At 41.5% G+C, this 24030-nt stretch overlaps 1 protein-coding gene across 1 annotated transcript in view; it reads right to left on the bottom strand.

The window, feature by feature from the left end:
* The window catches only part of LOC132874666 (zinc finger protein 271-like), a 73397-nt gene that overhangs the window by 5694 nt on the left and 43673 nt on the right, over nucleotides 1-24030 (bottom strand). The window contains exons 3-5 of the mRNA XM_060911022.1: nucleotides 23107-23378; nucleotides 8939-9006; nucleotides 8591-8769 (exon numbers count right to left, since the gene is read on the bottom strand). Coding sequence (XP_060767005.1) covers nucleotides 8591-8769; nucleotides 8939-9006; nucleotides 23107-23378 — 519 coding nt within the window. The remainder of the gene's footprint in view (nucleotides 1-8590; nucleotides 8770-8938; nucleotides 9007-23106; nucleotides 23379-24030) is intronic.

Here is a 24030-nt window from a genome sequence, read left to right as displayed (position 1 = left end):
TTCCTGCAGTATTTGAAGAATGCCATGGTGTGATTTGTAGTAATAAAGCAGTCAAATCTCCATGTGTTTAATTGTTCATCAATTCAATCGGACCCTATTTGTTCCTTAACATGTTGAAGTTCTTCAGCTGCAAGAGTTTAAAGTGCATATCCTGGACCAATTTCTTTTTTTTTCTTATATGAAAGTATGTCCCTTTACACACTCATCCAGAAGGGTAATTTTGCACAAGCCCATCTGTCGACAGCAGGAAAAAAATAAAATAAAATGCGTCTGGAAAAATCCCAAGGGAGTCTGGAGCCAGATTCGTGACGTCACCTGCGGAAGCGCCAGCAGGCTGTGCAAGCTTTGCATGGTTTCAGTGCACAGCCTGTGTAGACCAAGCGCTCCCATTTCTCTCTCATTGTCCGGTCTTTTGGAAAACGATGAGTACTAATCCCATCATGACTGGTGTTGCTACACCCTCCTACCCGCATCTGTTAACCATTTTAATAATTATGTGATAACGTTGAAGAAATTTGCAGAAAACCACCAGGTCGTTTTCTCATAAACAAACCAGCGCTGACGTAGGATTCAGAGGGAGGCGTCCCGCATGCGACGTCATGAAAATCAATGTTTGGCGGGAAATCCAAATGCCAAGTTTTTTCAGAGGTGGACCAATTCGCCTCAAATGGCTTGATTTCAACTGAATTTTTCTGGTATTGCGCAAGGTAAAAAAAAAAATTACATTGATCTTGCTCCTGAATTTACCCGTGATATGCACTTTAAGGAGCTAAAATTTAACAGAATTAAAAAGATAAGTTCACCATGGTATGACTTGTGGAATTATTGAATTCCATAAAAATACTAAAATTGTTACTGCTTGTTAAATTGCTTGATAATATAATCATCACATATGCTCCTGAAATAAAGCAAATGTGTTGCAATTGATTTGTATAATGGTTGATGGGTTTGACTGACTTCTGCATGATCCAATTAACAACTTCGCTTGGTTCAGACACACTGCATGTGTGTGTTCAACTAACTTCTTTCCAGCCAGCTGGTTACATTGCAATAAAGGTATTATAATGCTGCCCCCCCAGTGTTTCTGTAATATGGGGAGGTCTGACATTATCCTATATTATGTGTTTGCTGTGACAGGGCATTCCCCCCCCCGATTTCTCCCTAATTTAGCCATGGCCAATTCCCACCCATCAGACTCCTCTCCAGCATCACATAACAGCTACCAACCAGGGAGGGCCATCATGTGCTTCCTCCAAGACAAGAAACACCAGTTGACCACGTTTTACTCATACAGTGTCAGGGGGCTGCAAAGCACACTCGGACGAAAGCCCAATCCACTTACTTCCTATTAAATGTGCTCTCTCACACCCATGACTGGCCAGTGTAACTGACAGGGCAGAGAAGAGAGAGCATGCCATCTCTCCCTCCCAGAGAGCCCAGACAATTTTGCTCTCTTGAGCTCCCAACCACAGATGATTGTGGCATCATCAGGATTTGAAAGTGGCAATATCTGGATGATGGGGAGGATGACAAGGACAACACCTTTCTGCTGTGCCACTCGGGATCCACAGGGCATGCATTTTACGCCACTTCTGGTTAAACTGGGCACGATGAATAAAACTACAACAATATCTTGTGGTTTACTATATACAGTGGTGATTGATGATTCTGCTCCTCCTACTCAAGCGAGTAGGACGCTTCTTTGCTTTGCTCCTGCTTGATCTTTATTTTACTTTACTTTCTCATTTAATTTCCACTACTTTTTCATTTTATTTTTCATCTTTATAAGCTTTTAATTTTAATTTAATTTCCACTATTTCTTCATTTTATTTTTCATAAGATAAGTTAGCTTTTAAAACAAAATGCCAGGGGGCAAAAAATCCAGGAGATCCTGCAGAAAATGCACAGAACTAGAACAGAGGATTTCTATCCTGGAATCAAAGATTGATGCTCTGCCAAAGACTGACGAATTAAGAGCAATATCTCAGGAAAGGAGTACAGAAACAGTGGCTGAGAATGCAGAGAATGTACCCCGACAAGCCGATGACATTGCAGATCGAGTGGATGAATTCATCGATCTAACAGGGCAAAATGTGAGTACAGATGAAAATAAAAACAGAAGAGTTATTACCTCAACACCAGCTTGTTCTGATACTATGCGACCCATGCTCCACAGCCATGCTATCAGAAATAGAGCTAGGTCTACAAATTACAATAGGATTTACAATCCTATGGAAAATCCACAGTCCATAAGGCTTCAGAACAAATTTGAATGCCTCAGGGATGTGGAAGCGGAATTTTCAGGCGGACAAACACATCGTAAAAAGAAATTGCATCACAACCGAAGAGCTGTGAGAAGAGGCAAAAAGCAGCTCAAAACACCACCTGATCCCACAACCCTTGTTCTTGGTGATTCCACTGTAAGACATTTAAAAGAACATGGAATGATTATTTGCTGCCTTCCAAATGCATCCATCTCTGACACCAAAGACAGCATTTTGAAACTCATGTCCGAGCATAAAACTATCAAATGTATTGTTGTGCATGTGGGAGCAAATGATGTTTTCAGAGAACAGCTGTTTGTCCAAGAGGACTTCAAAAAACTCTTTTCTCATCTCTATAAGACCGGAATACAATCTTTTATCAGTGGCCCACTTCCTGCAAGGGGAAGTTTTGCATTTAGTCGACTTTTCAGTCTTAACACCTGGCTTGGAAAAACTTGTTTTTCATCTGGTATGAACTTTATAGACAATTTCAACCTGTTCTGGAATCGCAGAGAATTTTTCAAGCCAAACAGCACTGAACTTAGCTGGATTGGGACCAAAGTTTTAGCAGATCATTATAGACTTGCAATTTTCTCTCAGTCAACATTGAAGAGAACAGTTGATAAGATGTCACAGACTGACCTAGTTACAAATATAAATAACTCCTCTGCAATGCCAAAACAATCATCTATGCAAGTCTTCACCAAGGACACACAGCTATCTGGAGCAGACTGCCAAGAACCATCTGGGGCAGACTGCCAAGGACAACAACGATCACACGGAGAATGTGAGCATGCGATTTTATCATGCGATTCCATCCAGATTAAGGACCTGACTAAAGATAACCATGTCAAGGTTGCTTCGTCCACTTCTCGACCCCATGCAACTATCACAGAGACAATCAGTGAGACAGTCACCACAGAGACAGTCATGGAGACACTTACAAAGGCCTCACCAAAGTCTCGCTCTTATGATTTTATCGTACCATCTCCGTCTCCCCCTTGCATGGATTTCCCAAATAGTATGCAAAGACTGATGCAAATGGCTACACTCTCTTTTTCCAGCCCAAATCTGTCACGACAAGCTGTGTACCCAGTTCATCAAAAATCAACCAACAGACTGAACTGTGTTTGCCCAGGACTTTCAGCTAGCTACCAATCTTTTTCACCATCTAAAAGATACATGACATCTCCAATCCTCTCAATCTCAAACAAAATGGAACATAAAGAAAGTCTAGTATGATGTGCTGGGGGTCCCTGCATTGGGTGTCGTTTTGAAAACAAGCTGGGACCCATTACAGTATCTACACAAACAGAAAAAGTGCCAAAAATGAAAGATAATTCATTTAGTGTGTTACCAAAGGCTAGTCAGGCCCTATGCATTGATAGGCTAACAGAGGTTAACGTCATTTAATGTTCGCGAGCCTCTCATTAACGTGGACAAATATATTGATATCGTTTTTGAATAACGATAGACTGCAATATTTACCTCTTATTTAAGATGTGGAGACGTGATAGTAGTCCACCTTCCTGCTCTCTCCATTCAGTCAGCGAACGTCACACAGGAAGTGAACCCCAGCGGGTCATAGAAACTTGCGCAGGAGAAGAATGACTTTTTTATTTGTAGGCTACGGAAACTTTGAGGAACGAAATAAAAACCGGTATTAATCGGTTACCATTATTTTTAATAAGCGTTTCTGTTCCGGAACATAAAAAATAATCAAGTTTCTGGTTTCGTTTCTGTTCCATGTGAAATAGAAAAAGTTCCCGGTTTTCGTTTTCGTTCCTTGAACCGGTTCACACCTGCAATGGTGTAATGGTGTAAGCAATGGTGCACACCTGTTGTATTCACGGCTGTCGTAATAGGTCAGATGATGAAGTCAAGCGGAGCTTTTATGGAATTCCCACTGTACGGGAGCACTAAGGCAGCAAACAAATTCAGCATACAAAGGAGAAATCTATGGCTTGCGAGAATCAACCGCAAGGATTATCAGCCTTCCAAACACAGCAAAGTCTGCTCCGATCATTTTATAAGTGGTAAGTTGTTTAAATAAACAATTGTGTTTGTTTGTTTTTGGAAACCAAAACATCATGTGAACACTCTATGGAGAATGCCTAACTGGAACTGCTGAGTGTACGTTTACATTGTAATGTACACTTAATATCGCTCGTTTGTCACGTTTCTATTTGAAACTTGTCACTTCACTCACGCAAGGGTCATTTTTGAAAAACATTTTAGGTCTATTCTGTATGATTTGATTTGTGTTTGGGATGCAAACAGCGCGCCTTTTGGCGGATGCCACCTGAATCGCGCAGATCCGATTTTTTTTTTTGGGGGGGGGGGGGGGGGGCGTTGGAGTGTCTGATTATAATTTCAAAGTAAATTCTGTATTAAAATTACTAAATAAGCAAATCTGTTACAGTCCATGAAACAGGAAGTATAAGGATGAGAAAAAAAAAAAACAGTTTAAATCGGGAAGCTGTGCACATTTGTGCAGCCTGAGCGGTGTGCAGGACTGCGCAAATGTACGCAGCTTCCCAATTTAAACTGTTTTTTTTTTTTGTTCTGCGCGATTCAGGCGGCATCCGCCAAAAGGCGCGCTGTGAATATATAAAAGTTGTATACATCAGACAGCCTTTAAAGTTTGATGGAACATACAGAAAGTCTTGTATGATGTGCTGGGGGTCCCTGCATTGGGTGTAGTTTTGAAAACAAGCTGGGACCCAGTATGCCCATGTCATTCTCTATTCCTGTGTTGATAAGAAATAGAAAACATAGAGCATATTTAACCCAGGGGGTAAACCAGTCTAGTCTCCTTCCTGTTTCAAAACAATATCAGAATGCCCAAGCGGATATTACTTCTAGACTTTCTGTAAAGCTAGCTCTTCTGAACGTTAGATCACTTTCAAACAAGTCATTTTTAATTAATGATCTTATCTGCAAACACAATCTTGATTTTTTGCTTCTAACTGAAACTTGGCTGGATCAAGCAAATAGTGCTACCACCCTTATTGAAGCAACTCCCCCAAATTTTAATTTTATGAATGTTACCTGACAGGGGAAAGGTGGAGGGATCGCAAATATATTCAAAGTCTCTTTTCAATGTAAACAATCCTCACTTGGTGATTTTACATCCTTTGAACACTTATGTGCAACTGTTACATGCTCTCCTAACATATTATTAACTATTTACAGGCCTCCGAGACATTCAGCCAAAGTTTTTCTGGAAGAGTTTGGTGAACTGTTGTCAGTCATTTGCTTAGAGTTTGACTGTCTTATTATATCTGGGGATTTTAACTTGCATGTAGATAATCCTGAAAACACTTATGCCAAAGAACTACTTGCACTTATTGACAACTTCAACCTAGTACAACATGTACAGGGGCCGACCCACTCTCGTGGTCATACCCTTGACCTCGTCATCACAAAGGGTCTTACTGTTTCTACTACTGTTGTTGACCTGGCTTTATCTGATCATTTTTGTGTTTCCTCTGATGTTTCTATGTCTCCTCACATTCAGAACAGCTCAACGACTATGGGTAGGAGAGTCATAAACGACAACACGTGATCTTTTTGAGCAAGCTCTCTCTCGGATCTCAACCAAAATGTCAAACTCTGAAGATGATTTACTGGAAATTTTTAATTTAAATATGACCCAAATTATGGATGATATTGCTCCATTCAAAATTAAAAGAGTCAATGATGAGCAGAAAGCACCATGGAAGCAATACCCAGCTGTTAAACTGCTAAAGAGAGAATGTAGAAAGACTGAAAGCAAATGGCGCAAATCTAAACTTCACATCCATTATCAAATCCATAAAGAGATGCTTTGTAAATATAATTATGAAATTCATAAAGCAAGACAGTCTTTCTTCTCCAACATCATCAACAGGAATATGAACAATGCCCGTGTGCTATTTTCAACAGTAGAGAAGCTAACTAATCCCCCACCACAATTAGCACCTGAACTTCTCTCAGTTAATAAATGCAATGAGTTTGCATCCTTCTTTAAAGGTAAAATTGATAAAATACGGCAGAATATTGCTCATAATATATCTCAGTTGCAAATAATTGAAAAACTGCAATCACCAGTGACACAGACAGATAACTTCAACACAATGTCAGAATTTTGTTTGATTATGAGACTCTTGAAAAAACTGTACAAAATCTCAGTTCCTCAACATCTGAATTGGGCATTCTGCCCACCAACTTTAAGTCTGTTCTTCATCTTATAATTACAGATGTGCTTCAAATCATAAATACATCCCTAGAGACTGGCATTGTTCCTGTGTCCCTGAAAAAAGCCGTTGTAAAGCCCCTACTTAAAAAGAATAATCTGGATGCTTCAGTATTAAATAACTACAGGCCAATATCAAATCTACCATTCATCGGGAAAATCCTTGAAAAAATTGTCTTCAATCAATTAACTGCCTTCTTGATATCAAACAGCTGTTTTGATAACTTTCAGTCAGGATTTCGTGCCAATCATAGCACTGAAACAGCGCTGATTAAAGTTATAAATGACATACGTCTGAATACTGATGCAGGCAAAACATCGGTCCTGGTATTACTGGACCTCAGTGCAGCTTTTGATACTGTTGATCACAACATACTGCTATATCGACTTGAACACTGGGTTGGGTTGACTGGTAAAGTTATCAATTGGTTAAAATCATGTAAGATAGAAGCTTCTTTGTTACCATGGGAAATTGTTCCTCAACGTCAATGTCTTTGACCTGTGGTGTCCCCCAGGGGTCGATTCTTGGACCATTACTATTCAACCTTTATATGCTCCCACTTGGGCAAATTATCAAGAACAATTCAACTTTGCATCACTGCTATGCAGATGACACCCAAATTTATTTTGCTCTATCACCTAATGACTATGCCCCCCTTGAATGTCTCTACCAGTGTATCGACCAAATCAACAACTGGATGTCACAAAATTTTCTTCAGCTGAACACAGATAAAACAGAAGTAATTCTATTTGGGAAAAAAAGATGAAAGACTCAGGATTACCACTATTCTTGACACAAAGGGGATTAAAACAAAAGAAATGGTTAAAAATCTTGGTGTTTTCATTGACAGCGAGCTAAACTTTGACAGTCACATGAAAGCAATCACTAAAACAGCATTTTATCGCCTAAAAAACATTTCCAAACTAAGAGGACTTGTGTCAAAAAATGATATGGAAAAACTTATGCATGCCTTCATCTCTAGTAGGGTTGATTACTGCAATGGCCTTTTCACAGGCCTGCCAAAAAAGACCATCAAATGACTTCAGCTGGTTCAAAATTCAGCAGCTAGGGTTCTCACACGAACAAAAAGAACAGAGCACATTACTCCAATTCTAAGGTCCCTTCACTGGCTTCCAGTAAGCTACAGAATTGACTTTAAAGCATTGCTGCTGGTGTACAAATCTCTAAATGGTACAGGGCCCAATTAACTCTCTGATATGTTGCAGCGGCCTAACCCAATCAGATCTACCAGATCGCAGCAGAAAAATTTACTGTTAAAACCTGTTGTTAAAACAAAGTGTGGTGAAGCAGCTTTTAGCTACTATGCAGTACAGCTATGGAACCAACTGCCAGAGGACATCAAAAATGCTCCTGCTGTTGGCAGCTTCAAATCTAGGTTAAAGACCAAGCTGTTTTCAGATGCTTTCTGCTAAATTATTAATATTGTCATCTCTACATGTTTTAAACTCTTTACTTTTACAGTCTCTGCATGTTTTAAATTTTACTTAACTTTTATTCTATTTTATTCTGCTGTTTGTTTTTTTAAATTGAACTTTTATTTCATTTTATTATTTTATTTCTACTATTGTTTAATTCTCATTTTTCTTCCCCATTTATTTTATGTAATTTTATTTTCTATTGCTTATGGTTTTGCTTTTACTTCTGTAAAGCACATTGAACTGCCACTGTGTATGAAATGTGCTATATAAATAAACTTGCCTTGCCTTACTACTTTTAGGACTTGTGTGAAAATCTGATGATGTTTTGAGTCATATTTATGCAGAAATATAGAAAATTCTAAAGGGTTCACAAACTTTCAAGCACCACTGTAGTCAGTTTCGCAATAGCAAGATATGCAGTGGGCGGACTTCACGTGTCTCAAAGGAAGCTGATAGACTTCACCCTCTCTGGTTGGTCATGGTCATATGATCAAGAAGACCTACCTGGTTAGTGGAACAGGCCAAAATGAGTTCTCTGGGAAATGTTCTAGTTATTGCAGACTGCACTGTACAACAGCTTTCATCCCAGAAACACGTCACAAAATGATGCAGAAAATAACCTCTATAACCTCTTAGACAAAAGTAACACCTTGCTGTCTGGTTGTTCCTGTAGGTGCAGGACTGAGTTCTTTGGTGTACTCCTCTTCATACCACACCAAGAGCTCCTGTCCTGGGTTAATGGATCGACAGCAACGATACAGAATTCCCCCTTGATACTCAAATGCCACAAGATTCTGTTCTTCTTCATTACGGGCACAATTCACATACCTAGAAGAGTGAGGCAACGTTTCAGAAAAAGGTAAAAATCAGATCAGAGTTACAGACTCGGAGAAAGCATGGCAGAGATATCAATGACATGAAGATAAAGTTCTTCCAACAAATGAGGAGCTGTAAAATCAAATCACTAAAACGACCCAAAAGCTGGTGTACTGCTCACCTCATCCAATTCACATGCGTCTCTCTTTTGGCATCGATGTATTCTTCACACTGCATGCTCCTGTATACCTGTAGAAAAATACCACATTTACTTTTTTTTTTTTACACGAAATAAATATATGGCTTTAAATGGGGTTTACAGAAACAAGAACAATGGCTCATGCCAATATTATTAAGCCTCATGAAGGCTGAATTAAAGGTTTTTGACTGTATCGTAAGATTCACAAAACAGCTGACAAGCTCCGAGATGAATTTAGTAACTATAGGAAAATGCAGGCAAGGCTTTATCAGAATTTAGGCAAAGGAAAGGTTTCTCATAAAAGGCTTTACTTCTGACATGGCAAAGCTGTGCTGTGAATCAGACCTCTCTGATAAATATCTGTCCCTTGTGTTTTGGTCTCTAAACAGACAGCTACAAAAATACACAACTTTAAAATTCAGTTCTGTCCCTAAATGGGTTTCATACAAAATATTTTTGATCTGTACAAGTAATATTTATTTGGGCGCCAACGTTGTTTTAGTTCAGTGTAGCAGTGTTCATCTTTAATTTAAATGATTTTAAGTTTACTTTTAGTCTTGTGTCCTGAAAATAGTAGTAACATTTTAGTCTTTTTTTTTTGGTCAAGATTACATCAATGGAACTCAATTTTAATTTTATAGTCTAATTCTATCAATGTTTTAATCATAATTTCCTCAGATAGTTGCATGGTACTTGTAAAATATGCCCTGAGTTTTAAGAGGGCCTGTTGCAGCAGGGGTTTAGCCGGATTCCCCCCCCCCACCATATGGCTGGTTTTGTCACTATGCAGAAGTTACAGTACTCAGCATAAATGCGTAAACCCCCTTCAGGGCTCAAAATTCGCGGTGGTCTGGTCACCTGAGGCGACTTAGTCATTTGGCAGGTCATTCTTGTCACTAGCCAGCCCTGCTGGCTAGTTGAAAATAAAAAATATATATGAAGCGAAGATTCAGACACACCGTCAACTAAAGCCACCACATATTAAGTGTGTGCCGTGTCTGTGTTAATCGATGTGTTTATCGGCAGAACGGAAACTACCGAAGAATTCCGAATCATATCGTGTACGAGTCAGGCTGTCGGTTTTTTCACTACTGCGCATGCATACAACGCATCTCGTTGAATATCGCAGTAAATCACGTGTAGTATTGGACCAGGTGGGTGGAGCACAGAAGCACGGCAGGCCAGAACAAAGTTCTCAATGAACTATTTATTGCTAGCTTTTCAGCCTTTTATCACTTCCCAGCCGTGTGCGCGCGCGCACGTGTTCTGGTTGGGGAGAGCTCCCTTTCTCTGCTCTCCTCTCCTTTTAAAGGGCGTGGTCACTGGGGAAGACGCACAAACAGGTTAATCCCCATCAGGTGCAATGATTCCACCACTTACCTTCCCTGACTCCGCCCTCCATTCACAGACCGCCGCTTGGCCACGCCCCCGCTGTCACATCACGTTATCAAATTCAATAGATGTAGCCACATTATCGCCCATTTAACACGTATGTTTTTGCTGTTGTTTACATCTACATCTGCCAAAGCTATGTTGCGATGTGGAATTTTCTGAAAGGTGTACAGAAACCGCCAGAGATGGGGACAAAGCGACCTCGGTCTGAAGAGGAGAAAAAGGCCGCCGATAAAGCGTACGAGAAGGAGAAATGACAAAGGACTTATAAGCAAACGTGGGAGCAGGGTAGGCCTTGGCTGCGATATGATTTTTATGGAATAATTAATTTTTTTCAAGTTGATTCCTTGTCAATATGAAGCTCCTCATGCTTTCTCTCTCAAATGGTTAAATACATAAAGCATGTTGGACATATTTTGGGTGCTATAGTCATGATAGTAAGTATATTTGTTTTCAATACTCATGCACCAAGTTGCCAAGTTTTCCAATATATTATTATTTGTTGATATTATATTATGGTGCTCTGTGCTGTTCTCATTTATGCATTTAACAACAGTATCAAAATACTCGGGTATTGAAATAAATGCACATTGGTCATGAACAATGATAACTACTCTCTTTTGCATTATTTTTGACAGAAGTAAAATTCATACATGAACAAATTTTGGCGAGTTGATTTTCTGTTTGGCTAGTTATTTTGGAAGGTAACTAGTCCGGCTGGCTGCTGTGATGACTGGGGGGAGGTATGTTGAGGGAAGAAAGAGAGATGGCTGCAGTGAGGGAGAGGGTGGGGGGGATGTGGGCTGGTTGAACCGATTGAAAAAGTCATTCAACTCATTCGCCCTCTCCACTATCCCCTCAACGACTCTGGTCTTTGTATTGTGGCCTGTGATGGTTTTCACACCTTCCCAGACCTTCCTCATGCTGTTCTCCTTCAGCTTCTGCTCCACCTTCCTCCTGCAGCTGTCCTTAGCTTCCCTCACGCAGCGTCTTACCTCCTGCTGTGCTGCTTTCATTGCCTCCCTATCCCTGCTCCTGAAGGCGGCCTTCTTCCTGTTGAGGACAGCTTTGACTTCCTGTGTTACCCACGGCTTGTTATTAGGGTAACACCGTACAGTCTTAGCGGGGGAGATCACATCTGCACAGAAGTTAAGGTAATCCGTCAGACAGTGTGACAGCCCCTCTATGTCCTCACAGTGTGGGCTAAGCAGCACATCCCAGTCCATGATGTCATAACAGTTCTGATGCCTGAGGGCATCTTCCATTTCAGGGGACCACCTCCTGATGGAGCTAGTTGTTGCAGGCTGCCTTTGAACCAGGGGGGTGTACTTCAGCTGTAGAAGAACCAGGTTGTGGTCAGACTCCCCCAGTGGGGGGAGGGGTGTGGCTCTGTATGCATCCCTCACATTAGCATACAGCAAGTAAATTGTCCTGTTGTTCCTTGTTGGACAATCCATAGCCTGGTAAAAAGCAGCCAAAGTAGAGTCCAAAGTAGCATGAGTAAAGTCCCCAGAAATGATCATAAATGCCTCAGGGTGCTGTGTCTGCAGCCTTGCTGTGAGAGAGTGAATCCTCTCACATGCAGTGGCTGCGTCTGCCCTCAGAGGGATGTAAACACAGATGGTGATCACGTGACTGAACTCCCTTGGCAGATAACATGGCCGCAGGCTAATGGCTAGCAGCTCCAAGTCCAGGCAACATAAAACTGTCTTTACGGAGATGCTGATGATGATGCCCTTTATTGTCACTAATCACATGTACCAGCGAAATTAGCCGTCAACCTGCCCGTACAAATACAACATACAATTGACATCGGGTAGACAGGACAGGAAGACAGGGATGAAGATAAAAAGGAAACACAGCATGAGGAGAGATAAGGCAAGGCAAGTTTATTTATATAGCACATTTCATACACAGTGGCAGTTCAATGTGCTTTACAGAAGTAAAAGCAAAACAGTAAACAATAGAAAATAAAATTACATAAAATAAATGGAGAAGAAAATTAATAAGAATTAAACAATAGTAGAAATAAAATAAAATGAGATAAAAGTTCAATTTAAAAAAAAACAGCAGAATAAAATAGAATAAAAGTTAAGTAAAATTTAAAACATGGAGAGACTGTAAAGAGTTTAAAACATGTAGAGATGACAATATTAATAATTTAGCAGAAAGCATCTGAAAACAGCTTGGTCTTTAACCTAGATTTGAAGCTGCCAACAGCAGGAGCATTTTTGATGTCCTCTGGCAGTTGGTTCCATAGCTGTACTGCATAGTAGCTAAAAGCTGCTTCACCACACTTTGTTTTAACAACAGGTTTTAACAGTAAATTTTTCTGCTGCGATCTGGTAGATCTGATTGGGTTAGGCCGCTGCAACATATCAGAGAGGTCATTGGGCCCTGTACCATTTAGAGATTTGTACACCAGCAGGAATGCCTTAAAGTCAATGAGGAAAAAAAGACACCCCCCCCACTATGCTCCTGTCAGGAGTGCAGTGTGGGAACATTTAAAAAAACCTTTGCACATAAGCACACAACAACACAAGTACACTTTAAACACGGGACTTGAGGGGGGAGGGGAGGAGGTAATCCAGCGCAAGCAAGCAGCCATCCGCTCCCGCAGCCATGAAGGTGCTGGTCACGCACCCGCTTGTCACACTGAGGGTAAAAATGGCGACCGCGGAAAGTTAGAGAAGGAATGCGAGAGTGTCTCCCGGAAGTGACCTTCAGGGGGAAATGTTGCCTCAGCAACGGCCTGAACTGAGGCCGGTGCTGTCTCAGGGAGCCGAATGTCGATAAGATATAAATTGTTTGGTCTTTCCAGATGCAGTCTTTGCACATCCACACCACTCATCCATATCTGTCCATTCCATCCATTCTATTCAAATTGATCTCCGAAAAACGTATTCCTTGCAAAGCTGAAAGCTGCTCCGAGACAACCATTTTGTGGTTAAAGTTCTGAATGTCCACAGTCCGAGTGCCAACAGCTTTGCCCACCACTCCAATCATATCGGGCAGCTTTGTGGGGCTTTGAACAGCTGTCACTGTTAGTTTTTTTTTTCTTTTTTATCAGACATCTAATTTTTGGGTTTGTTTACCTGACATGTTTCGACGTACAACTCCCGTCTTCCTCAGAGTGTCACCCAAACCTTTGCACATAAGGTGACACTCTGAGGAAGACGGGAGTTGTACGTCGAAACATGTCAGGTAAACAAACCCAAAAATTAGATGTCTGATAAAAAAGAAAAAAAAAACTAACTATATTTAATATAAGACATAATGAACATAATCGAAATAGCTGTCACTGTTGTCTGATTTCCTCGATATACCAGGGCAATGCCTAATCCAATCAGCAAAAGTCCTGTAATCATGGTTCCGAATAGGTAGATATCTTCAATGTCCTCCACAGAAAGAATTGCCAGGCACACGACCCGCCACCGCTCCCACGCGTCCATCGTGTAACCAGCCGCAAACGTACCGGCAGGCCAGACGGGTTCCCCCGAACCCAGGCTTCTCGTCGAGAAAACCGTGTCAATTTCGTTAGGAGACCAGTTTATCAATTCCATGCTTTTTTTAGTTTAGAAAGTAATGCAGGGAGAGTCTCTTCAAAAAGTACAGCAGACGAGACAAGACACAGAAGCACAAGCAGGGAAAAAAAAAAAAAGGAGGGAGAGGGAGAGCAGAAAATGCAACCGCCTTCCGTGGAAGCACGGAGAGATATGTCCCAGGTTACACCAGCGGTTGTTAACATAAATGATGAGTCCCCCACCTTTGCTTTTCCCGCATGTGTTAGTGTCTCTGTCGGCTCTCACAGCAGTGAATCCCCACAGGTCCACGTTAGCATCCGGTACAAGGTGTGTTAGCCATGTCTCTGTAAAGATAAATAAGCTGCTCTCCCAGCAAATCCGCTGGTTGTTCAGAGCGGAAAGCTCGTCGACTTTATTCGGCAGCGAGTTCATATTCCCCATGATAACGGAGGAAATAGATGGTTTGTAGCGCCGCCGGTTGTCCTCCTCAGCTCGGCCGGGATGGGGTGTCGTATCCCGGCTCGTCCCATTGTTGTAAGGGCCAGCAGCTCCTCTCTCGAATAAGTGAGAAAACTGGCTCCTGGTTGCAAGTTAAAAATATCCATGTTATATAAGTAAAACACACTGTCTTCATAAGATGAGCAGAAAAGTAAAAAAAAAAGATGGGGGGGAAAGAGGTTTAAAGAGCTAAAAAAATACAGAGCTACTGGAGAGGCAGCCGTCTCACACAGCACCCATAGATCCACATTTGATAATCTTCTGGGTGGTGGTGACAACCCTCTGGAGCACTTTTCTCTCTGCTCCTGTGCAGCTGACAAACCACACACTGATGCAGTATGTAAGTATGCTCTCTATGGAGCAACAGTAGAAGGACACAAGCAGTTTTTGAGGGAGGTCATTCATCCTGAGGATCATCAGGAAGTAAAGTCTCTGCTGTGTGTTCTTTATCACTTGTGTGGCATTAGAGCTCCAGGTCAGCTCCTCCTCTACGTGCACCCCAAGGAACCAGAAGTCCAGGATCCTCTCCACACATTGCGCACTGATGAGAATAGGCTGAAAGTCCCTTTTCTTTTTCCTGAAGTCTATGATCAGCGCCTTGGTTTTGGTGGTTGAGGACCAGGTTTGTTGTCTCAGCACCACCCAGACAGCTGCTCCACCTTGTGCTGATAAGCAGACTCCTTCCCCTCAGGGATGAGCCACACTATGGTAGTATGATCCGCAAATATGATGCCATTACAGGAGTGAGCAGGGTGCAGTTCTAAGTGTAGAACTACTACTTTTTTAATCCTAGAAAAAGCCATGGCACAGCAGTTATGCTCATATTTACAAAGGAATAACGTCCATGAAATGTATCAGTCAGGATTTAGACCTCATCATAGCAAAGAGACAGCTCTGGTTAAAGTAGTAAACAACCTACTGTTGGCATCTGATCAGGGCTGTGTCTCGCTGCTTGACCTTAGTTCAGCATTTGATACCATTGATCATTCCATTCTTCTGGATAGACTAGAAAATGTTGTGGGAGTTAAGGGAACGGCCGGCTCCTGGCACAGCTCTTATTTAACTGATCGCTATCAGTATGTTGATATAAATGGTGATATTTCTAGACATACTGAGGTAAAGTTTGGTGTTCCACAAGGTTCTGTCTCAAGTCCACTGCATTTTTCTTTATATATATATATATATATATATATATATATATATATATATATATATATATATATATATTTTTTTTTTCTCTAAAAAAAAAAAACAACGCATTTTATATATTATATAAAAATAAAAAACCTCTGGGTGATATTATTCATAAACATTAGTTTCCACTGTTATGCTGATGAGACAGTTGTATGTTTCTACAAAACCTGATGAGAGACACCAGCTTAATAGAATTGAGAAATGTGTAAAGGACAGACACTGGATGCTTATTAACTTCCTTCTGCTTCACTCTGACAAGACTGACATACTTGTACTAGGACCACATGCAGCTAGAAGTAAGTTTTCTGATTACACAGTAACTCTGGATGGCCTTTCTGTTTCTTTACGTGCAGCAGTAAAAGACCTCGGGGTGATTATTGACCCTGGACTTTCATTCGACACTCACATCAATAACATTACCCGGTTAGCTTTCTTTCATCTCAGAAATATTTCTAAGAGAAGAAATTCAATGTCACTACACGATGCAGAAAAATTAGTTCATGCTTTTGTTACCTCCAGGTTGGATTATTGTAATGCCTTACTGTCTGGATGTTCCAATAAGTGCATAAACAAGCTCCAGTTAGTTCAAAATGCAGCAGCAAGAATCCTTATTAGAACTAGAAAATATGACCACATCACCCCTGTCTTATCCACACTGCATTGGCTCCCAATCAAATTTCGTACTGATTATAAAGTACTACTATTGACCTTTAAAGCACTGAATGGTCTCGCACCACAGTACCTGAGTGAACTTCTGCTCCTCTCTGACCCACCACGCCTACTTAGATCAAAAGGTGCAGGCTATCTGCTGATAGTCTGGGCCTGCCCATCCTAAGCGTGACGCAACACGAGGGCCTGTTGCGAGCTTAGTCTGGCCAGACAAGCTATCTCCAGCTCTTCCAAGCTCCGGAAAAATCGGGAGCCAATCAACTTTGAGCATCTCCAACAGCCCTGGGTAGAGGCGTGTTCAAGGCAGTGACGTAGTAGAACTGCGACCGGAAGCCATAGATTGTTTACAGAATCATGCTGTACTGAAAGCATTCAACGGGAAGTTCTCACTGAAAACGGAGCAAAGAGCAGCCCTGGAGGTATTTATTGAAAGGAAGGACGTTTTCGCCTTGCTCCCGACCAGCTTCGGTAAGAGTTTAATCTACCAGTTAGCCCCGCTGGTAGCCAAATCAATGGGGCTCAGCGAGAATCCTATCGTCGCGTCACATACGTCAGAGGAAGGAGTGATGTGATTGGTTTAAGCTTCGTCACAGCCTTTTCTGGCTTCGACCAGTAGCAAACTGAGGCATTTCAGGAAGGCGGGTCAACCACGGCCTCTGGGAAACGGTTGGGCTGAATATCTTTGCCAGACCAATAGCTCGCAGAGCTTTGAAGTCGCGTTAGCCAGACTAATCTGCTGATACCTTGTATAGTGAAGGCTACATCAGGGCAGCGCTCGAAACTAACGGTGTCCCGACGTCCCGGGGACCATAAAAAATGTCATCGGGACACAAAATTATCATATCTGGGACAATCCCGGGACAATGGAAAAAAATAGATCTAGAAAAAAGTTCTACATTAAAGGTGCAGTACGAGATTTTGGAATAACGGTTCCCGCAAGCCATATTTTGAAAAGAAACATTCCCACCCCCCGCGTCTCCACCCCTCCTCCCCCTTATAAAGCCTGAGAAATTCCGGCTTTATAATGGGTGTCTATTGCATTACACACCAGTGGAGCTCGTTAAGTTAGAGTGTAGAGAGCTTGGAAAAATAGCTCCAACTTTCTCATTTAAACTGTGTTTTCAGCCCCAATTTTCACTCCACACACAATTTTCTCAAAAGCAGTAGCCACAATTGTCCTGATTCACACAATGTGTCTACCTGAGCGATAGGATTTACAGTTTTTGAATGAGAAGCCTGAAAGTAACGAGAGCACAGCCGCGCAGCCTCATAGACTCCCATTATAAACGTGGCAGAAAAGTCACTCGTTTTTAACTCGCTCTAGTGACCTCATTTTTTACACTACAGACAAAAAAAAATTACATCCGTGTGTTCAGGAGAGCCTTGTAGCGCTCACTGTGAAAGAATTTTGTGAATATCTCCTTCCGTTTTCGTGTAAATCCCTGTTGTTTGGAGGGAGCGCACTGAGAGAAGCCTGCGCTCTGCGTGACACTCTGCTCGCTCTCTCACACACACACACACACACACACACACACACACACACACACACACACACACACACACACAGAAGGGATGGGCTGGTCGCGGGCTTCAGTCTGATTGACGTGTCAGTATCCAATCATTTTGAGGTGGTACCTCGATATGATTGGATGGCGTTTTTCCTTTATTTTACACTGTAGACTGGATTAAAATATTTCGTTTTTTGGGTCAAACCTTCTATTGTACTGCTTGCAACATGGGTGTGCATTTCATCCATTGATGGTTATGGCTGATGGCTTTCAAAACATCTCTGAATGGGGCAACAGGTATATTACATAAAAATGGATAACGGTAATGGTGAAAATGATAAGTTGGCCTTATATATGCCAACAGATATTCAAGGTATAAGTAGATGAAACGAACATAAAAGGGGTCTTATTTTCAGCTAAAATGTACTGCAGATGTAGTGAGTTGAAACATTTTCTGAATGAGCTAGTTGGCCCCTTTTAAATAAACAGGTATCTATTCATACAGTGAGATCACCAAAGTTTAATAAACTGAAAATGCAATAACTGTAATTTTGAAGTAGATGATGTATTGGACATGTGTCACTTGTGTTTTGTGACTTATTGTAAAAATGATATAAAGGGTTCAGAATCGTATAGTTACAAATATAACAGTAACTTCATATGATAATATTAACCACTGGTTATTTCAGAGAGGAAAAAAATGGGGACACTATTGCTTCCATTCGGGACAATACAACACAGAATTCAGGACCACTGGGGGGGACAAAAAAAAAAAAAAGGTAATTTCGAGCCCTGCATCAGGGGACAGAGCCTTTTCATACAAAGCCCCACAGTTATGGAATAGCCTTCCAAATAGTGTTCGGGAATCAGAAACAGTCCATGTTTAAGTCTAGGCTGAACGCATGTCTGTTTAGCCAAGCCTTTTGTTAAGTGTTTATGAGGGAAAGGAGTAGATCTGGAGAGTCCTCAGACAGTGTTTTGGTAAACTGGGATGTATGGATGCTGTCAGTCCCCCACTCGCTTGCTCGCTCGAGTTTGTTGATCCTGTAGTGGCTGCTGCTTTGTGTCAAGGGGCGCCCTCATGCCTGTGTTACCTTCTGGCTCTCCCCTTTTAGTTATGCCGTCATAGTTTTGCCAGTGTCCCTGCTTGGGACTCTGGCAAAACGTATGCTGTTCCTACTCATCAGGTGACATTGGGCATACCCAACAACCTGTGTTTTCTCTCTTTCTCTCCCCCCTCCGTCCCTCTGAGTTACATGGCAATCCTGGCCTCTTCTGCTCCTCAGACCTGCCTGATTCATTCTGATGCCCTACATCTGGCTGGAGTCTCATCATATCACTCCTGTGGAGGACAGCCCCATATGGACAGTTGAAAGTCACACTTGGAAGATGCTCTGGACACTTACAGTAATGCTTTTATGGCTGAGGACTACAGCTGACTTGCTAACTTTAGGACTGCAGTTGTCATTAACAGTTTTGCACTCAAGTTTCCATCAATGAAGAGTTACATCATCAACAAAACTGACTTCATGTTAAAAATGTTATCACATTGTCTCTTATCACCCAAATGAGGATGGATTCCCTTTCGAGTCTGGTTCCTCTCGAGGTTTCTCTCTCGTGTCGTCTGAGGGAGTTTTTCCTTGCCACAGGTTTGCTCATTGGGGACAGATTAGGGATAAAATTAGCTCATGTTTTAAGTCATTCAAATTCTGTAAAGCTGCTTTGCGACAATGTCTATTGTTCAAAGCACTATAAAAATAAACTTGACTAGAGGGTGAAGACTTCGGAGCCATTGCTGAGGCGATGTGGGGGCCTTCTCTCACCCTCTGTGAGCGATCAGACAGGAAGTCCTTTATCCAGAGGCAGATGGATTAACAGAGTCCCAGGTTTGTCAGGTTGGACACCAGTCTGTGAGGGAGAACGGTGTTGAATGCTGAGCTAAAGTCCACAAAGAACAGTCTCGCATAGCTCTCCTGCTGCTCAAGGTGACTGAGGGCAGTGTGGAGAGTTGTAGCTATGGAGTCCTCTGTAGACCCGTTAGCTCTATAAGCATACTGGTGTCTAACATGGGTGGGGGACTTGCAATGATGCAGGTCTGAACCAGTTGCTCAAAGCGCTTCATGATGACAGGAGTAAGTGCCACTGGACAGTGGTCATTCAGGCTGCTAATGGTCTTTTTTTGGCAATGGAAGACGGTAGAGGACTTCAGGCAGGGTGGGATGGTGGACTGGGATAGGGACTGATTGACTTATGTGACATCCTATGCTCTGGAAATAACATGGTTCTAGATGTTTTATTTTACTACAAGATACATGCCTATCAGAAATACTGGACAGAGGTGGTCAATTACTGCAGGAGTCTTGGTCAAGGTGGCTCATTGCTATTTAGCCCCTAATGTTTCACAAGCTTTAACATTAACAGCCCCATGAGCCTTTGCACTTTGGCAAGGCTCCGTGGAACTGGCAACAACTAAAAGCGACTGCCTTTTCTGGTCGCTACAATAATAATCCTCCTCCCTGGACCCAAATTTATTTTCAAAATGGAATTAAAGGCCATTTAGATTAAAAAAAAAAAAAAGTTAAAAAAGTGACTACCTACAAACATTTTTAATGAAAAAGTACAGTCATTGTTGTATTTCAAAAAATATTTTATGAGCCTGCATAAAAATGCATGGGGTTGCTCAAAATTCCACAGCACACTTCACTTTGTCTCACAGCACACCGGGTATATACTGTACATATCTAAATCAACCCTCACTGAACCGATGTTCAAATTATATTTTGTCTGCATTTGTGAATTCACGGAAATGAAACGTCGTCACACCAACTGTAGACCCCAGCATCAAACCAACTCGCATAGGTGGCAAATTTTGTGGCATCGAAAACCATTGGCTCGTTGGTGTGGTAACAAGTTTTATATTAACTTTAGCAATTAATTATAGTTAACAGTATCTGTTCAGATCCTGTAGTGTCATGCTTCTCTGTTTATCCTCGACATTTAGAAAAGAAACAAACCAAGTGTAAATGAATACATTTCTTGTGTGTGTGTGTGTGTGTGTGTGTGTGTGTGTGTGTGTGTGTGTGTGTGTGTGAGAGAGAGAGAGAGAGAGTGTGAGTGAGTGAGAGAGAGAGAGAGAGAGAGAGAGAGAGAGAGAGAGAGAGAGAGAGAGGCTACCATGTGCATGCAGCAGAGTCAAGGAAAACTTGGTACAGTTTTTCTCAACTGCATTTGGGAAAACAGACTATAATGGAATGTTGATAATGACGACAACTAATATTTTGTGTAATACAGGAAGCTGACCATGTTTAGGAGTCGTTATGGGAGGACCTATGTTGGTGACTACCTGGGCTTGTGATTTTATGGGACTTTCATGAATAATTATACAATAAAGAAATATTTGCTTGAGCATTACTTTATTTACTTGAGCACTGAGGTGTTACTAGTATTTTTATTAACAGGTAAGTTCCACCAAACTGGCTAAAAGAACCGATGTCGGATCGCATTGTGCCAGGCTTTTAGATAGAGGGGCGTCTGGGCGTCTTTTCGACGCCCTGTACTGAAAAAAACAAGAAATTGGACGCCCTACTTTTTAGTACGACGCCCTAAAGACGCCCTAATATTTCCGCCCGTGTTATGTCCGGTAACTTAAATGAATATCGCCGAGTCTGAGCTTTCCGAGGATCTACAAGCTTTGTTGACACCGCCATTTTGGAAATTTCAGAAGTCTCGCTTTGACAGCTGTCTTTCCCGAAGACGCCCAGGGTTACCATAGCAACAGCACGAGCCCAGAGTACAAAATATAGGCACCCGCCGCAGAGCTACAGAAACACGCGTTTCTATGGCTGCACTAATTTCAAAGTTGTGAGAGCCCTCGTTATAAATAAATGGGTTATTAAATACATTTGGTGTACAAAGCACTTGTAATATGCGTTCCCAGAGCAGAGGGGGAAAAGATGTATGCCTAGGAGACACTGGCATAAATATCCAGACAATATAGCCGTAGACTATATTGCCGCAGCTAAATGTGGAATGTAGTCTATAGAAAACCGGCCTTACCTGACATGTTATTTATCCTGAATAAATCCTTTTAACAGTAAATAACACATTTTCATGCAGATTTTCCCAACATTACAGGCTACGTAGTGGAGAGTGTGGTAGTCGAGCCGGCGGGTAGTATTTCTAGTAGGCTAAACAATAATCAAATACGACACGTTCTAAAGGATGCTGGGATTCCAAAGAACGCACGTGAAAAAACGAATACCATTATAATGTTTGAAGACTTAGCCATATTTCCTGTGTGTTTTTTTCTTTGTTATACTAAATCTTTGGACGCTAGCGGCTTTGAAAGCAAAACTGGTCAGCCGGGGTTGGTTGTCACACTGTGTTCGGGGTTGGTTGTCACATGTAATGCAATTGCAATAGGTGCACTACTGACTGAGACAAACACAGCTACAACAAGCTTTATTTATGTAGTATTCTGCGATCAGAAAGCTTTATAGCTAATTTGTCATGCTTAATATGCAACTCCAGCTCAAAAAATCCCAGAAATATACCCATTTTAATAATAATATTCATTAAAAATATACGCAGTTTGCAGTGTATTTTGTTTTGGTGTTCCCAAAGTTGATATTGTATTACCAATCTGTTATACCTACATGTATTTTGAATACATTTTCTTTAACATTTTTACATAATTCTCAAAAATGTGTATGTATTTTCGGTTCCTGTACCGCCCCATTGAAATAACATTGTGACAACCAACCCTATAGGGTGTCACAATCTGTCAAAGTGTGTTTGACAGCCCATATCTTTTGAACACAACGACATAAAGTAGAAATACCACCTTCCAGTCGTACCTGAGACTTGCAGCTTCCTTTGACATTAAAGAAAGACATTAAAGAAAGTTGTTTTACCTAAAATGAATCTGGCTTGAATTTTTCCATGCACACATGCCTCCCCCCAGTCCAGCCTTACTATTGATACAAGAATGTTGTAACAAAGGCAAAAACACTTGGCTGTATTGCTCAAAATTTGCTGTCAAAATGAAGGAAATAGCATTTGAGAGCATTAGAAATTTCAAAATTTTCCGGGGGAGTACCCCCGGAACCCCCTAAAACACTCGTGCCAGCGGCGCTCAACGCGCCGCTACACCTCGCCACATACAGTGACACCTGCAAAAAAGTTAGACTCCCTAAAAAAAAATCCTGCCTAAAAGCCTGCATTGTGCTCAAACTTGCGATTTACACCACTACTCCACATATCTGCGAGAAGAAACTGATATTAATTGGAGCTACCTTCATCTAGTCATCATATTTTGTAACATAAAAATATACAATCTTTGTAATAAAAATTATGACAAACTCACAACCAAGGAGTCTCCACTGTTCTTGGCTTCCTCTCGGTTCACCAGCTCTCCCTGGCAGGGTCCGAAGTGTGCACCTACTGGAACAGTCTCCCCCTTATTAAACACTCCCAGGCCTGCATCAGGAATACTGGACTTCTGGATTTCTAGCCCAGGAGGAAGAGTTTGTCTGGCTCGGTCAGGGACTCCCATGGGAACAGGAGTATCGGGAATGAAGAGGGGTGGTCCATGAACCTCGCATTTGTTGAAGAAGAAGGATTTGCAAACTTCACAGTCTGGGAGTAGAGAAAACACAACAGGAAGAAATGAGGCCCAAATGTGTGTGCAATCTGTGTCTATCTAAGACCATATACGGTACATTAGTACTGTATAAAGATTATCCTAAGAAAGCTTGCCAGTAAGGTTCACTGAGCATCTGGTTGAGACTAGAGGTGTCCATCAGGACTGGGATCAAACAGGACACAACAAGGTACCAGTATTGGCAAAATATATGGAAACACCTACCAAAATGACAAAACACAATTTGACCTTTTGTTCTCAAGTTCTCTTAATAAACTAAACATTTGCATCATAAACAAATGTTACAAGTAACCAGAGTAAATCATTCTAAAATATTATCAATATTTAGTATGGAACCCCTTGACACTGAAGTGCACTGACACGATCAGGCATGCAATCAAAGTTTATGAATAAAATCAAGTGGAATTGATCTCCATATGTCTTGCAACACTTCCCAGACCTGTGGCAGGTTTGAAGGAGCCCTTTTCACCTTCTCTTGCTCCATGTAGTTCCAGACTTGCTCAATTATATTCATGTCAGGACTTTGGGCTGGCCAATCAAGAATTGTCAAGCTGCCATCTTGTTCTTTGTTTTGTAAATACTGCTTAACCATCCTGGCTGTGTGTTTTGGGTCATTATCTTGCTGGA

Source organism: Neoarius graeffei, chromosome 26, assembly GCF_027579695.1.
Source record: "Neoarius graeffei isolate fNeoGra1 chromosome 26, fNeoGra1.pri, whole genome shotgun sequence".
Taxonomy (NCBI): domain Eukaryota; kingdom Metazoa; phylum Chordata; class Actinopteri; order Siluriformes; family Ariidae; genus Neoarius; species Neoarius graeffei.
Note: the sequence above shows the minus strand (reverse complement) of the source record. Positions and strands in the feature narration are given on the sequence as shown.